The sequence below is a fragment of the Triticum urartu genome, chromosome 6A (assembly GCF_056163025.1).
Source record: "Triticum urartu cultivar PI428250 chromosome 6A, HENAU_Tu73, whole genome shotgun sequence".
Classification (NCBI taxonomy): domain Eukaryota; kingdom Viridiplantae; phylum Streptophyta; class Magnoliopsida; order Poales; family Poaceae; genus Triticum; species Triticum urartu.
The window spans coordinates 501,496,105-501,509,127 of record NC_141878.1 but is presented as its reverse complement, the minus strand read 5'-3'; the positions used below and the strand labels follow the sequence as shown (position 1 = coordinate 501,509,127).

The window sequence follows — 13,023 nt, the reverse complement described above, 5'->3', positions numbered from 1 at the left end:
TAGTTTACCTTCGTCCCGTGCGGGCCCTGAGGTAGCCTGTGGGAAGCTGTGGTGTCCCGAGTCTGCAGTAAAAAACCCTCCTGAGAGGACGCGGCGGTGGCAGTCTGGGCTGCGCGCAAGCTAGGCCTGACCCGGCTCGCGAGGGACTCACGAGGGGAGGCAGCTGAGGCGAAGTGGTTATCAAAACGCGAGAAATTGCTCGAACGAGACTAAGCACCCCTTCCCCGAACACACGCAAATCTCAAATTCGAATCCAACTTGAATCCAGCGGGGGAAAGTGACAACCAAAGAGAAAAGCAACGAAAACAGACAAAAGGCCGCGTCCAGCACCTAATCTAGTCTTGGGCGTCTTCTCACCAGCGCGGAGCTAAGTGCTGCCATTGGGCGTGGGAGGGAGCCCCAGGGCCTGAGGCCGGCACCCTTGAGACTCCGGGGCATGTACAGCCCCACTCATTATTACGTGAGAGTGTCACGGGGCGGCGAGCTTCACAGGCACTGGGCCTTCTTCACAGGTACCGGCCTTACTTCATATCGCCAGACGAGGGCCCCGCCTTGCGCCACACTCTAGTGCCATCAACGACGACCGGAAACCAGGACGCCACCGATGGGGTAGAGCGGTCGCCAGCGGTTCCCCCGACGACCACGGGTCCTCCGCCAGGGGCAGGCCCTGAGGCACCTCCCCAGCAGAGGGCCTACCTCCTGAAAACACCTTGCTCCGAACGCCGCGGTGGTGATGTCGGATCTCGGCCCCTCTCCTGCAGCCCCCTGCGCCCTCCTCCCGAGGGGTAGGAGACTGTGGGAGCGGGGCAGCTGCTCGCTGTGGCGACCTGCACCTCCTGCGATCCATGATTAGCGTATGTCTGCTTCTGAGGAATTAGCGATACCCAATAATCGTTGCCTCCAGCATGGCCAGTGGGACCGTCCCGGGGCTCCTGGAAGGGCTCAGCTTCTGGCGCCTCGTCCCCCCAGCTTGGGCTGAGGAGCGAGCCTTGTTCGCCTTCGTGAGGGTGTCCTTGGTCCATCATGAGGGGCACGTATTCTTCTGGCGCCGTCATCCCGAAGGCCATGCCGTAGTGCTCCGCGTGCCACGCAGTCCTGCTTGACGCGCCCACCGTGGAGTGGTAGCGCGGCTGTCCACTGGGGCCGTGGGTCACGTCGAGTCCTTTTTCTTCGCGGACCGGGAGCGGGGGCACCGCCGCCGCCGGTCCGGTGCCAACAGCTTCGCCGGCGTTGGGGTAGCCTTGGAGCCCGCGGGCGCGCGCGGAGCCCCCGCGCGGGCCGCCCTAGGCTTGAGATGGGAGCTGGGTGCAGAAGCGGTGAACCCCTGAGGCGGCGAAGCCCAGGAGCTCTGCCACCCGTTCCAGTAGCACGTCGCGGCCGCCCTCCAACAGCCTGCACTGCAGCAGCTCTCGGGCCACCGTGAGCGCGGCCCTCGAGTTCGCCTGCTCTCGGCGGGTGTACGGTGTCGTGGTCGCGGCGTGATTGGAGGCCCTTGCTGCCGACCGTGCCTGCCGCGGTGTGAGAGCTGTCGAAGCCTGTCCGCGTCGCCCGCGGCCCGCAGCGCCCTGCGGACCGCGAGCTGCCTGGGGCACGGGGTCGCCCGAGGCGAGCGGCTCTGCGCGGGCGGGCCACGCCGCCCATGGATCTGGGTTGCCCGCCTGATCACCGGACATGGTGATGACGACGCGACGGGACACGAAGCGGTAGAAGGTGGATTCCGGCGCACCCCTACCTGGCGTGCCAAATGTCGGATTTCGGGTTCCGGCAGACCCTTGAGGTTCGAACACTGGGGTGCGCGCGGAGATTTCGCCTTCTACCTACCTGCACCCCTCCGCCTCGCTAAGATCTAAGCTATGGAAAGAACAGCACAAGAGACACAGGGTTTATACTGGTCCGGGCCACCGTTGTGGTGTAATACCCTACTCCAGTGTGTGGTGTGGTGGATTGCCTCTTGGGCTGATGATGATGAGCAATATAAGGAAGAACAGCCTCGCGAGGGTCTGCTCTTGGCTGGGGGGATGAACTGCTAGGAGGAGTTCAGTCGCCCTTCTCTCTCTGTGTGTGTGATGCTACTCGATCCGATCCTAACTAGTTTCTCTCTTGGCTTCTAGATTCTCCCTTCTTCATTGCCCCTCTACAGTGGGGGTGGCTAGTCCTATTTATAGGCAAAGGCCCTGGGCCTCTTCCCAAATATTGAGCGGGAAGGGCACCAACAATTGGCCATTTTGAAGGGGAACATCTGGTACACTTATCCTGACTAAAGTTGGTCCTCGCCTGCCAAAGGCTCTGGTGGTGACGCTGACTTGGGCTCCACAATGACTTCCTCCCTGCCGTTGGACTGGTCTTGGTCTCGTTGCACCGAAATGGGTGCCTTTGCTTGATGCTCTCGCCTGCGCTTGCTCCCTTTGCACCAAAGAGAAAAGGAGGACACTGCGCGGCTGGCGCCCGCCTGGCGCCTTTGGTCGTCATGGCTTGCGTCACGGGCACCTCGTGAGGTACCCCGTCTTGATCTCTCCGCCTCCTCGCGAGCCAGCCTGATGAGGCCGTGCCTGAGGAAGTTCCGTGTCGTCCGCCCCGCGAGGCTTGGCCCCTCGCGAGGGTCTTGGGTCTGTGTTGATGAAGATGGGTCATGCTGGGTCCCCCTTTGAGCCACGCCGCAGGCCGCAGGCAGGCAAGTCTGGGGACCCCCGTTTTCAGAACGCCGACAGCAGCGTGGATGGTGGAAAATTTTGGCTCTGAGTACCAATTGTTAGCAACAGGCTAGGATATCTCTCTATTGATGAACATCACTCAGATTTGTAGCTCTAATTTGAAATTACAAGCAAGAAGAAAGGAGGAAGAGAGTTACAAGCAAACGGGGGACTGCCCTGCCAAACTGGCCGCCCTCACAAGGAAGCTGTCCTCCTTATTTATCCTACCTCGTGGTCTATTCCTTGCCAGCGTAGCGTGTGGATGGGCGCCTGACCCTCCTATGGACCCCGACGTCAGTGGCTTGTTGACTGGGTCTTGGCTGCCCTGGCCGTCATCCTCTGTAACCGGCTCGGTGATGCTAACAGACTGCTCTGACAACCTACACAGAATTACAACGAGGTTTAGCATGCCGCAGCGCTCTGTCTCCCGAAGTCGCGAGTGGCCAAACCCATCCATATAAAGCATCCGAGCCGGAGCTGTGAGCATCTACCTAGCGCTAGTGTAGATTTTCCTTGCGCCACACAGCTGACAGCTCCCACGGAGGCTGGGCACACGGGAATAGGGAGGAGGTGCGCACGACCGCCGGCACCGACCATGCCGGAGCCTGCCCCGGTGATCAGGCGGATCCGCAAGGAGCTGAAACAGCTCTGGATGGACCCGCCGGCGTTCTGCCGGCCCGGCGCGACGCCCGTGACGGACCTGTTTCACTGGGACAGGCCCCCACGACAGCCCCTACGCCGGCGGCACGTTCCCCGTCGACGTCGCCTACCCCAAGGACTACCCCTTCAAGCCCATCAAGCTCACCTTCAAAACCAAGGTGAGTCGGCACTGGCCTCTAGCTGCATGCTTCCTCCAAACAAGATCGCTCGGTCGATCGGCATTTGTTTGACTGCTCGTGTTCATGCCAAACGATATCCTGACGTACGCGTCTCTGCACTGCGGGTGTACCATCCCAACATCGGCCCGGAGGGGAAGATGGCGCTGGACATCTTCGGGAGGGGGTGGTGGCCTAATCTCACGATAAGGACAGTCCTCCTGTCCGTCGTCTCCGTCCTCTACGACCCCGTCCGCCACGACGCCGCCCGGCTGTACAAGCGCGAGCGGGGTCTCTATGATGAGAAGGCCAGGCGCTGGACCCGCAGGTACGCCTCGGCGCCGGTCGTCTCCTTCTATCCGGCGGGGATGGAGCTGTTCGAGGAGCTGCTGGATGAGGCGGCGATTAGTGGGGCAGTGGCACGCCGTCGTTCTTGCGGAGCAGGGAAATGGCGTTTCTTCGGGGGCCGCCTCCTCGGCGCCATCTAGTACGTGCATGTGTTCAGTCATGCTCATGCATGCACCGCGATGATGCTGGATAAGACTAGCACAAGTTAAGTTCACCGGAAGAATGCTTGGACGATGTCCATTGAGTATCTAGTAGTAATTCGTAATTTGTATGGAGTGGGTTGTCTCAATTACTAGTCATGTTTGGTGATCTATAATATGATCCTTATTTTATGGACGCCGATAAATGCCACACGTGTGGGCGTTAGGGAGTCCGCCCACATATTTTGTGTGGTGTATAAGAGGAACAGCCCACACACTTACGTGTGGGCAAAACAATTAGCGCCCACACGCCTCTTTTTTTCCCTCCCGATCCCTTTCACACGCGTGCGTGTGGACGAAGTTGATAACGCCCACACGCCTGTATGTCAGGTCTCGTACCTCCTGATCCCGCACGCCACGCGTGACGGTCACCGTGCGCCCGCAGTTGCCATGGTCCAGACCCTCGTCCATGTTCGTTTAATTGCAGTTGCCATATCGCTGAACTACGGTTGCCATGTCGGATAACTGCAGTTGCCATGGTTGCTCAACTGCAGTTGCCATGTATGATCTGATCTAATGTAGTTGCCATGATTTCATAACTTTAGGAGTTGCCACATACTAACACTAGGCAGTTGAGAGAGTTGCCATGTGCTCACAAGCATGCTAGGGCAGTTGCCATGTAAAAAGGAAGAGTTGACATCTGCTTACGTACACGTTAAGGCAGTTGCCATGTACATGCACGTTAGGGCAGTTGCCATGTACCATGCAAAAACATATGGCAACTCGGTAAAAGAGAGTTGTCATCTGCTTACGTGCACACTAGGCAGTTGCCGTGTACCCTGCAAAACACATGGCAAACTCGGGTAAAAAAAGAGAGTTGCCACCTGCTTATAAAAGCACACTAGGGGCAGTTGCCATGTGTAGTGCAAAAACACATGGCAACTAGCAGCTTGGGTGTGAGAGAGGAGAAGGGCGTGTGGGCAAGATGCCAAATGCCCACACAGTAGCCCTTGTGTGTGCGTGCAAAGTGACGTGTGGGCGAACTGCTGAACGCCCACACACCAGCCCCTCTTGTGTGGTGAAACGGCCATGTGAGCGACCGGCTGAACGCCCACACACCAGGCCAGTCCTACGTAGCACTAGAAACATGCCAAGATTCGTGCGCTCACGAACGGACGTGGATCCACGCATGTGGGCGAGATGCAAACGCCCACACGTATGGGCGTTAACATTTCCGTATTTTAGTACTATGAGTATATATTTTAAGAGTATCCAGTAATTGTGATCTACGATCCTTTTTGGCGTTGGTGTGAACGGATTCGGCTTGCCAGCTTTGTCCCTATGCTCCCGTCCGTGCTCCCACTTAATCTTACCGCTGTCTTTTTTTCTTTTTTCTTTCTAATCTAATCATCTTTTTTTTCCCCTGATTTTAAGAGGATGGGACCGGATCTTATTTTATTCCATTCAAATCAAGCCAGTAGACAGAAGCACGGATAAACACACGACGGGAAACAGGCAAGTCTCGTCCGGTGTGAACCTCCTTGTACTGCACTGAGGTGATTGCAACCAAGTTAATTGTTCTGTACGTGGAGGTTACTTTCATGCGTATGTAGGCAACTTCTGAAAAAAGAAAGTATATATGGTATTTCTGCCTTGTTCCGTATCCGTACGATGTATGATCTGGTTGGCGGGTCGCACTTGTTGACGTTTTGTCTTTTTCATTTCTTTTCTTTTGCGGTTGTCACACGAATGCGCACACACGGTCACGTAGGTGTGTGTTATATATCGTTTGGCCGTTTGGTTTTATCCATATATACACCTGATCTGCTCCGTGACAGCACTTGCATTGCACGGTTCAGCCACCCGTTTAAGCAAGCATGAACTTGGGTTTTGCACGGCGTCGTTGGCCTGATCGATAATGGCTCGGACGCAGACACCACCCGCGACACAGCATCACCAACACGTTTGCCAAAAATGAAAAGGTTTGCCGAGTACCAGGACGTGTGGGTTGAACCGAGGTGCAATTGTGGCAAAGCAGCAACAGCACGGTACGTACCATTAGCATACATCTTCTTCCTGAAGCTTAGAGACGGCAGCAAGTTCCAACTCATCTATACTCCCTAATAGAGCTAAACAGTCATGTGTGCATCAGGAGTAAGATCAAGTTTGTGCCGGCCAGCTCTAACACGCAAATGCCTAAACATGACAAGATACCACAAGGGCCATCATGCGTCCTTGGTTCACCTTGACGATCTACGACTAAGGGCCATCACGGAGCAGATCAATCTTCAGTTTTAGTTCTCAAACCAAAGAACGGTTTTAGTTTGACGATCTACAATCAATTCACCTGGACGATCTACGACTAAGTGCAGGAATTGATTGCACGGAGCCGATTCAGCCACCCGTTCATCTATTTTCAGTTTTAGTTCTCAAACCAAAGATTTATGTTTCTTACAACCAAATCTTCTTTAAACATATTGCAATCAATTACCGCGTCAAGGTATCATCTAGGAGTAGAGTGTGGGAGCCAATTTTCAGCTATATTAACAGTTACACGTGCCAATTTTCAGCTATATATGCAAGGAGATACTACCATTTTCCGATTTACAGCCATCAGATCAAACGGAAAACACCAAAACACCACACAGCTGGTTTCCATCCATAATTTAAACAAACATTTTGTCAATTGTCACCAGGATCCAAAACAAGTATAGCGTGTTTCTGAATCTACCATATTATTATGAAAGTTTTAGCCAAAAAGGCCAAGAGAAACGACAGCAAAATAGCTACGGAATGCCGATTAAAGCTTTGCCCGGATCTGCTTATTAGAGAAGTCCTGGGAACTTGGTTCTCTTCTTTGCTACGGCTACAACAAAACAAGTAGGATGAACAACCACTCAGCAAAGTCAGGGTGATATCAACTCAGGGTTGTTTTTCCAGGACACAGCTGCCACAAAAAAATGTGGGGAAGAAAGAACTCGTAGTTCCAATCTCGGCAGTAGTTTCAGGTTCACCGCGCTGGGAAGCTTTGTCGTCGCATGATGGCTTCACATCTCTGCTCACATGGACGGCATTTCAAGCGCCTGAAGGACATCTTTGAACTCGAAATCATGTGTTTCCTTGTTGAAACGCTCCACGAGCTTGTACCGCACATCATTCAGGTAGAACGAGTGGGCGGTCTCTAAAAGACACTTTGCCTCTGCATCGGTTAGTTTGCTGGTGAAGACAACGTCTCCTCGGACAAGCACTGTATCCTTGGTTTCTGCAAACTCTGTGAAATGAGTGACTGTATAGTAAGGGCTTGCTTGAGTTCCTCTTGCTTTGTAATCTTCAAGCCCTGTGAAGATCATGTGTGGCAGCTGGACTGCAATGTTGAACGACAGAGAATAGAGCAGTTAGCTCAAAACAAAACAAACACTGTCAATTCCCACAGGTGGGTTTGAACAAATAAATGGCCATGCAGAAAACGGTGTTTCGACACCAGCCCCTTCATTAATTTCACCAAAATTTACCGAACTTTTAGTCTCTGCAGCCTCACTGCCTTGCATTTATGGACAAGATACTAGGCATAAATATTAAGGGTATCAGACATAGAGTTACAAGTAATATACTACCCCAGCACACCCAACATTTGGATGGGGTGTTCAAAATATAATTAGTTAGTTACTGATACATCTACGTGTAAATACATCAGTACTATAAGCTATTAACTGACACGGCCTGAAGTTAGCGTGATGATACACCATGGATGCTTGGTTCATTTGTTATGTTCAAATATATTTCTCATGAACAGTAGTTTGTCGATGTTCATTTGGTATGAGTGTGAGTACATCTACCATTCTTGAGAGGCAAACTGGCTACAGGACACTACAAATTCATGACATTTGCTCCATCACACTCCAAATTTGCAACTTTGCTAAAGCATTCTAACATTGTGTCACCCGAACACACCACCAAATTGTAATAATATTGTTTGGCTTAAAAGGAGACAGAGCAGGCAAAGTCTGCTTTATTCTCATGAGTACGGCATCTTTGAACTTGTAAACACACTGATGCGTGTTTAGTGATCTAGAGATTCAATTATTTGTGATGCCATCTATTTGGCCAAAATATGAATCAGTTAATTTCTGCGTAAATATAGATTGTTGTGCATGTCTACTTTGTGCAGCTATTAATTTGTCAAAAGAAATTACAACAAAATGGCAAAACAGACTTTTCACGCGTTTTCCCACTCCCAAGTCAGATAATGTTGTTATAGTAGGTGGAGTGCGTGTTGGCAAATTGATGCAAGCTTAAAGTTTGTCTGGCAAGCTTTGAATTTATAGTACAATAGAGTAAATACCACGGATATAGAGTGTCATGTAGCAAATTTTGCCTTAGATATCAGGTTCAAACAGCCCCATCTAGAATAAACAGATTTGTTTTCCAAGGGTTATAATAACCCGTTTCATTTACTGATAATCAACAAAACATACAATTGGACACTTGAACAATAACATGCACAGGATATTAAGAATGTCAGACTGACCAAAGCCCATTGATATGAATATTCAAAAATATATGTTTAGTAAAGAACATACTTATAGACTGTAACAAAGTTCAATTTCAATGGAAATTTGTGAGAAGGAAAGCAGTCAACAAGGCTTGTGAAAATCGAATATCTGTGGTAGAGCCGAGAAATAACCTTGCATAAACATGGTGGTATATCCACTTCCTCTCCACAAAGGAATAACAAAATATGGACTACAAAAGAAGATAATTAGTTAAGAAAATAAATAGTTTAGAAATTAATCATGGTGATGGAATCAAAACTCCAATCAACAAACAAATACCATGTAGCCGATCTTTGTTCCAAGAGACGGTAAAGCTTTGCTTTCATTGATACACCTATGTGACCTCTTCCCAGGTGGTACTAATGTTCCATGAAAAGAATAGTGACACAAAGAAATTGTACAGAAGTAATGTCAGGATGGACTCAAATGCAGTAAGCAATATGTGCAGATACAAAATAATGCTGTAATGTCAACAGCATAAGACATAAAACTTTTAGTAACTGGATGATAATTAGGCGAAGCCAAAACTTAGTTTGCTAATTTTCTGGGTTAACAGGACAATATGTGAGATTACTGGCCATCGCACTAGCCTTTCAAATACAGAAGTTCATATGGAAGATATAGGTTCCTCCCCACCCTTGATGCAAATATTGCTTGGTTTTTGCATCATATGGAACAGGATGGTCTAATATCCCACTTGTTTCTGCTATTTTCCAACCTGCGGGTTCGATTCTTTGCCCAAACAAAGGCATACAACAAACTTGTCTTGCCTTCAGGTAGGGGCATGACAGATTGTCAGATGCAAAACGTTCTATAACAACAGCTAGTGAAGCACGCAGCTCCTACCAACCCACAAATATCCATCTGCCTCCCCTCTTCTTGCTTTCCCTGCCTATCTCCACACACAATCCATCTTACCCATCCAGCCCATTAATATGCCCCGTTAATGATTTTCACCCTGAAGACTGCAACTGATATACAAGTGTACAAACAATTGGATGATATGGGCTAGTCTGTTAAGCACTGGGCAGCAATTGTGATCCAAGCACTTTTAGGGCGCAAGGCACTGAGAGCACATCTCATGGTTCCAGATTTACAAATAGCTATGATAATTTGGTTCCATTGTTTTCATCCTTAGACATCATTCAGACACCTTAACTTTTCTTGGGGACAAATACCTTAAAACCGTTTGTTATCTATACCAGTACAGAAAATGAAATTCGTGCGCTTATAGACGGCAGCCAACGGATGTGATCTCCTCAACGCTAGTACGGAGGAAAACAAAATGTACGGCAAAAGGGGAAGGGCACTGACGTCATCCCATGCCGCGACGAGGTGTTCGGGGGAGAGGCCCTTGGCGCGCTCGACGTCGAGGATGGATCCCAGCTTCTTCGGCTCCAGGGGGGTGAATCCGCTCGCGAACCGGGAGTACCCTCTCCGCGGTAGCCAGCGGGCAAGCTCGGCCGGCGCGGCGGCTGCCTCCGCCGGCAGATGTGGCGCTCGAGGGACAGGACAGCCGCCGCGTGAGGGGGCGGGGCTCCGGAGAGATCCGGCCGCCGCGGAGCGCAGGATCCGCAGAGGTAGCCGCCGCATAGCCGGAGCAGCAGGCAGGGTAGTGGTGGTGGGGTTTTTTCTTCAGATGGTGGTGGAGCGTTTCGGGATTAGCCGGAGCAACAGGAAGAAGTGAAGAACCCCTCCAGAATCGATCGATCTGCTCCGTTGCGGGGGCAGGTGCACAGAAGATTTGTGGTAAATTGCAAAATTTCCACGAGGGTATATGGGCCATCTCACGTACTGATGTTTAAAAAAAACGTACTGATGGTTTGGGTTAAAACGTTAAGAAATCAACAAAAACATAAATTAGGGCAAATGATCAAGAAATTAAGGTACAGTGGGACAAATTATGTCAAGTTTAAAAATTGAACTCTAAAAAACGGTTCATAGCGCCACATGCAAAGCCTCTTGGTGGACGTAAACAGGATTCGCAACCTTGCCACCAAGAATGCCTTTGTTACCCATGAAACCTGTCGGCGTACATGAAAAGGGCTGACGCTTATGTGCTCTGAAGATGATCTTCAAGAGGATGGATTCTCTGAACGCTTCAAGTTTGACTCAACACCTCCAAGAAGGACTGTGCTGCGACGAACTCCGTCTCTTGAAGACTCTGAGTTCTCCTCTGTTGCAACAGTGAATGCACGTGTCATCGATGATGAAGACGATGCTACTTCACCACCTTCGGCGCGAATCACCACTGCATCGAGTTCGTCTGCACCGCCAAACAACACCAACGACCCTGCTGCTTCACTTACTTCTCATGGAAACGAGTAGATGCTCTATGTCTTCAAACTTTTTTGGTCCTTACTGACAAAAGGGGAAAAAGCATATGAGTTTGATAGTCTTCAAGCGGGTCCATATGGGCGGTGATTTTATATTTTACCTAGTGTTTACAACTCTCACGTTTTGATACATTTGGTTCTTTGAGTTGTAACACTCAAACTCGATGGTCGTCTGCTACTTATTTGCTTTTCTGTGATGCGATGATAAATTCCGCATGTGCGACGATAAATTCCGCACTTAGATCATTTTGCAGACATCCATTTTTCATTATGCATATCATTATCTTCACATACTTTTCATGCATGATAAATTGTCATCATAAGTTGAAGAAGATCTCCACAAGTACAACCTGCCATGTGCATTTGCATACCAAAAGCAAATTACTTATATGCACATCTTCAGGGGGAGCCTTTGCCACTTATGAAGATAATAACCTATCCTTTACAATTTCACATATTTTATTCCCCGTTGAAAACTTCAACTAGTTTGTCATCAATCACCAAAAAAAGGGAGATTGTAAGTGCATCTAGTGCCACCCCTAGTTGGTTTTGGAGTATTGACGACAAACCTATTTGAGGGACTAATGTGTTTGTGAGAATTGCAGGATAACACAGGTAGAAGTCCCTCATTGATTCGGTTTTCCTATCAGAGATGATCCCTAAAAATGTATGAAGACATTGAAGTCAGAGGTGGTATGTGAAGACATTCACATTGAAGACTATGATAAGAGAAGACATCGCGTGAAGACTATGGAGCGCGAAGACTTAGCAGTTTCGTCGTTCTGTGTTTTTCTTTGTTGAGTCATAGGAACCACCGTACTGTTAAGTGGGGTTCAAAAAAACCAGTCAGAATGACTGAAGTGATGCTTAACCAAAATCCTATGTCTTCGAGTGAAGACTATGAGAGCAAATCTTGTTCAGAGTTGGATAAGTCAGCTTTACTTGTAGCCCAAGTAAAGTTGCTGTAAGTGCATCTAGTGCCACCCTTAGTTGGTTTTGGAGTATTGACGACAAACTTAGTTGAGGGACTAATGTGTTTGTGAGAATTGCAGGATAACACAGGTAGAAGTCCCTCATTGATTCGGTTTTCCTACCAGAGATGACCCCTAAAAATGTATAAAGACATTGATGTCAAAGGTGGTATATGAAGATATTCTCATCGAAGACTATGACAAGAGAAGACATTGCATGAAGCCTATGGAGTTCGAAGACTTAGATCTATAGTAGTTCTCTTTCTTCTTTGTTGAGTCATAGGAACCACCGTACTGTTAAGTGGGGTTCAAGAGAACTAGTCAGAATAACTGAAGTGATGCTTAACCAAAACCTATGTCTTCGAGTGAAGACTATGAGAGCGAATCTTGTCCAGAGTCGGACAAGTCAGCTTTGCTTGTAGCCCAAGTAAAGTTGCCGTGTGTGTTTGAAATCTGACCGTTGAAACACGTATCAGTTCCTTAGTGACACAGGGTCATTTCGGACAAATCAGGTCGGGTTGCCTAGTGGCTATAAATAGCCCACCCCTACAACCATAAACGGTTGGCTGCTCAGAGTTAGAGTACGACTTTTGTCGTTTGAGAGCAACCCACCTCGAAGCCTTTGAGAGAGAATTTCTTGCGAGGATAAAGCCCTAACCACCCAGAGCCAAAGAGTGTTAGGCATCACTTAAGTCTTCTTGTCTGTGTGATCTGAAGACTTATTACACTTGAGGACTGTGAATCCTCCAGCCGGTTAAGCGTCGCGTTCTGAGCATCCAAGAGACATTGTGGATCGCCGGTGAACGAAGTCTGTGAAGGTTTGGGAGTCTACCTTGAAAACTTACCAGAGTGATTGGGCGAGGTCTGTGTGACCTCAGCTCAAGGGGAATACGGTGAGGACTGGGTGTCCTGAGCTGCGTGTTCAGGACTGAGTGTCCCGGTCTGTGTTTCCTCAGGTTTAAATACCTAGCCGCCCTAATCAGACGTACAGTTGTCACAGCAACTGGAACTGGTCCAACAAATCATTGTCTTCAACGAGTCACTGGTTTCATCCTTCCCTTCCCTTTACTTACTGTTGGTCCTGGTGAAGTCATTGTATGATTGCACTATCTTCTGTCTTCACTGAGTGACAGCTTGTTCTGATCGGCTTCATAATATCTTCCTACCTGA

At 49.4% G+C, this 13,023-nt stretch overlaps 2 protein-coding genes across 2 annotated transcripts; one reads left to right on the top strand and one right to left on the bottom strand.

The window, feature by feature from the left end:
* Positions 1 to 3,124: 3,124 nt before the first annotated feature.
* On the top strand, positions 3,125 to 4,185 carry LOC125530655 (uncharacterized). The gene has a single exon (XM_048695044.2). The coding sequence runs from the start codon at positions 3,286 to 3,288 to the stop codon at positions 3,991 to 3,993; it is 708 nt and encodes a 235-aa protein (XP_048551001.1). The 5' UTR covers positions 3,125 to 3,285; the 3' UTR covers positions 3,994 to 4,185.
* A 2,460-nt stretch (positions 4,186 to 6,645) lies between these two features.
* On the bottom strand, positions 6,646 to 10,276 carry LOC125530654 (uncharacterized). Its single transcript, XM_048695043.2, has 4 exons — positions 9,861 to 10,276; positions 8,826 to 8,905; positions 8,678 to 8,736; positions 6,646 to 7,357 (listed from the first exon to the last, which is right to left on the bottom strand). The coding sequence occupies exons 1-4, from the start codon at positions 10,137 to 10,139 to the stop codon at positions 7,053 to 7,055; spliced, it is 723 nt and encodes a 240-aa protein (XP_048551000.1). The 5' UTR covers positions 10,140 to 10,276; the 3' UTR covers positions 6,646 to 7,052.
* Between the last annotated feature and the right edge of the window lie 2,747 nt (positions 10,277 to 13,023).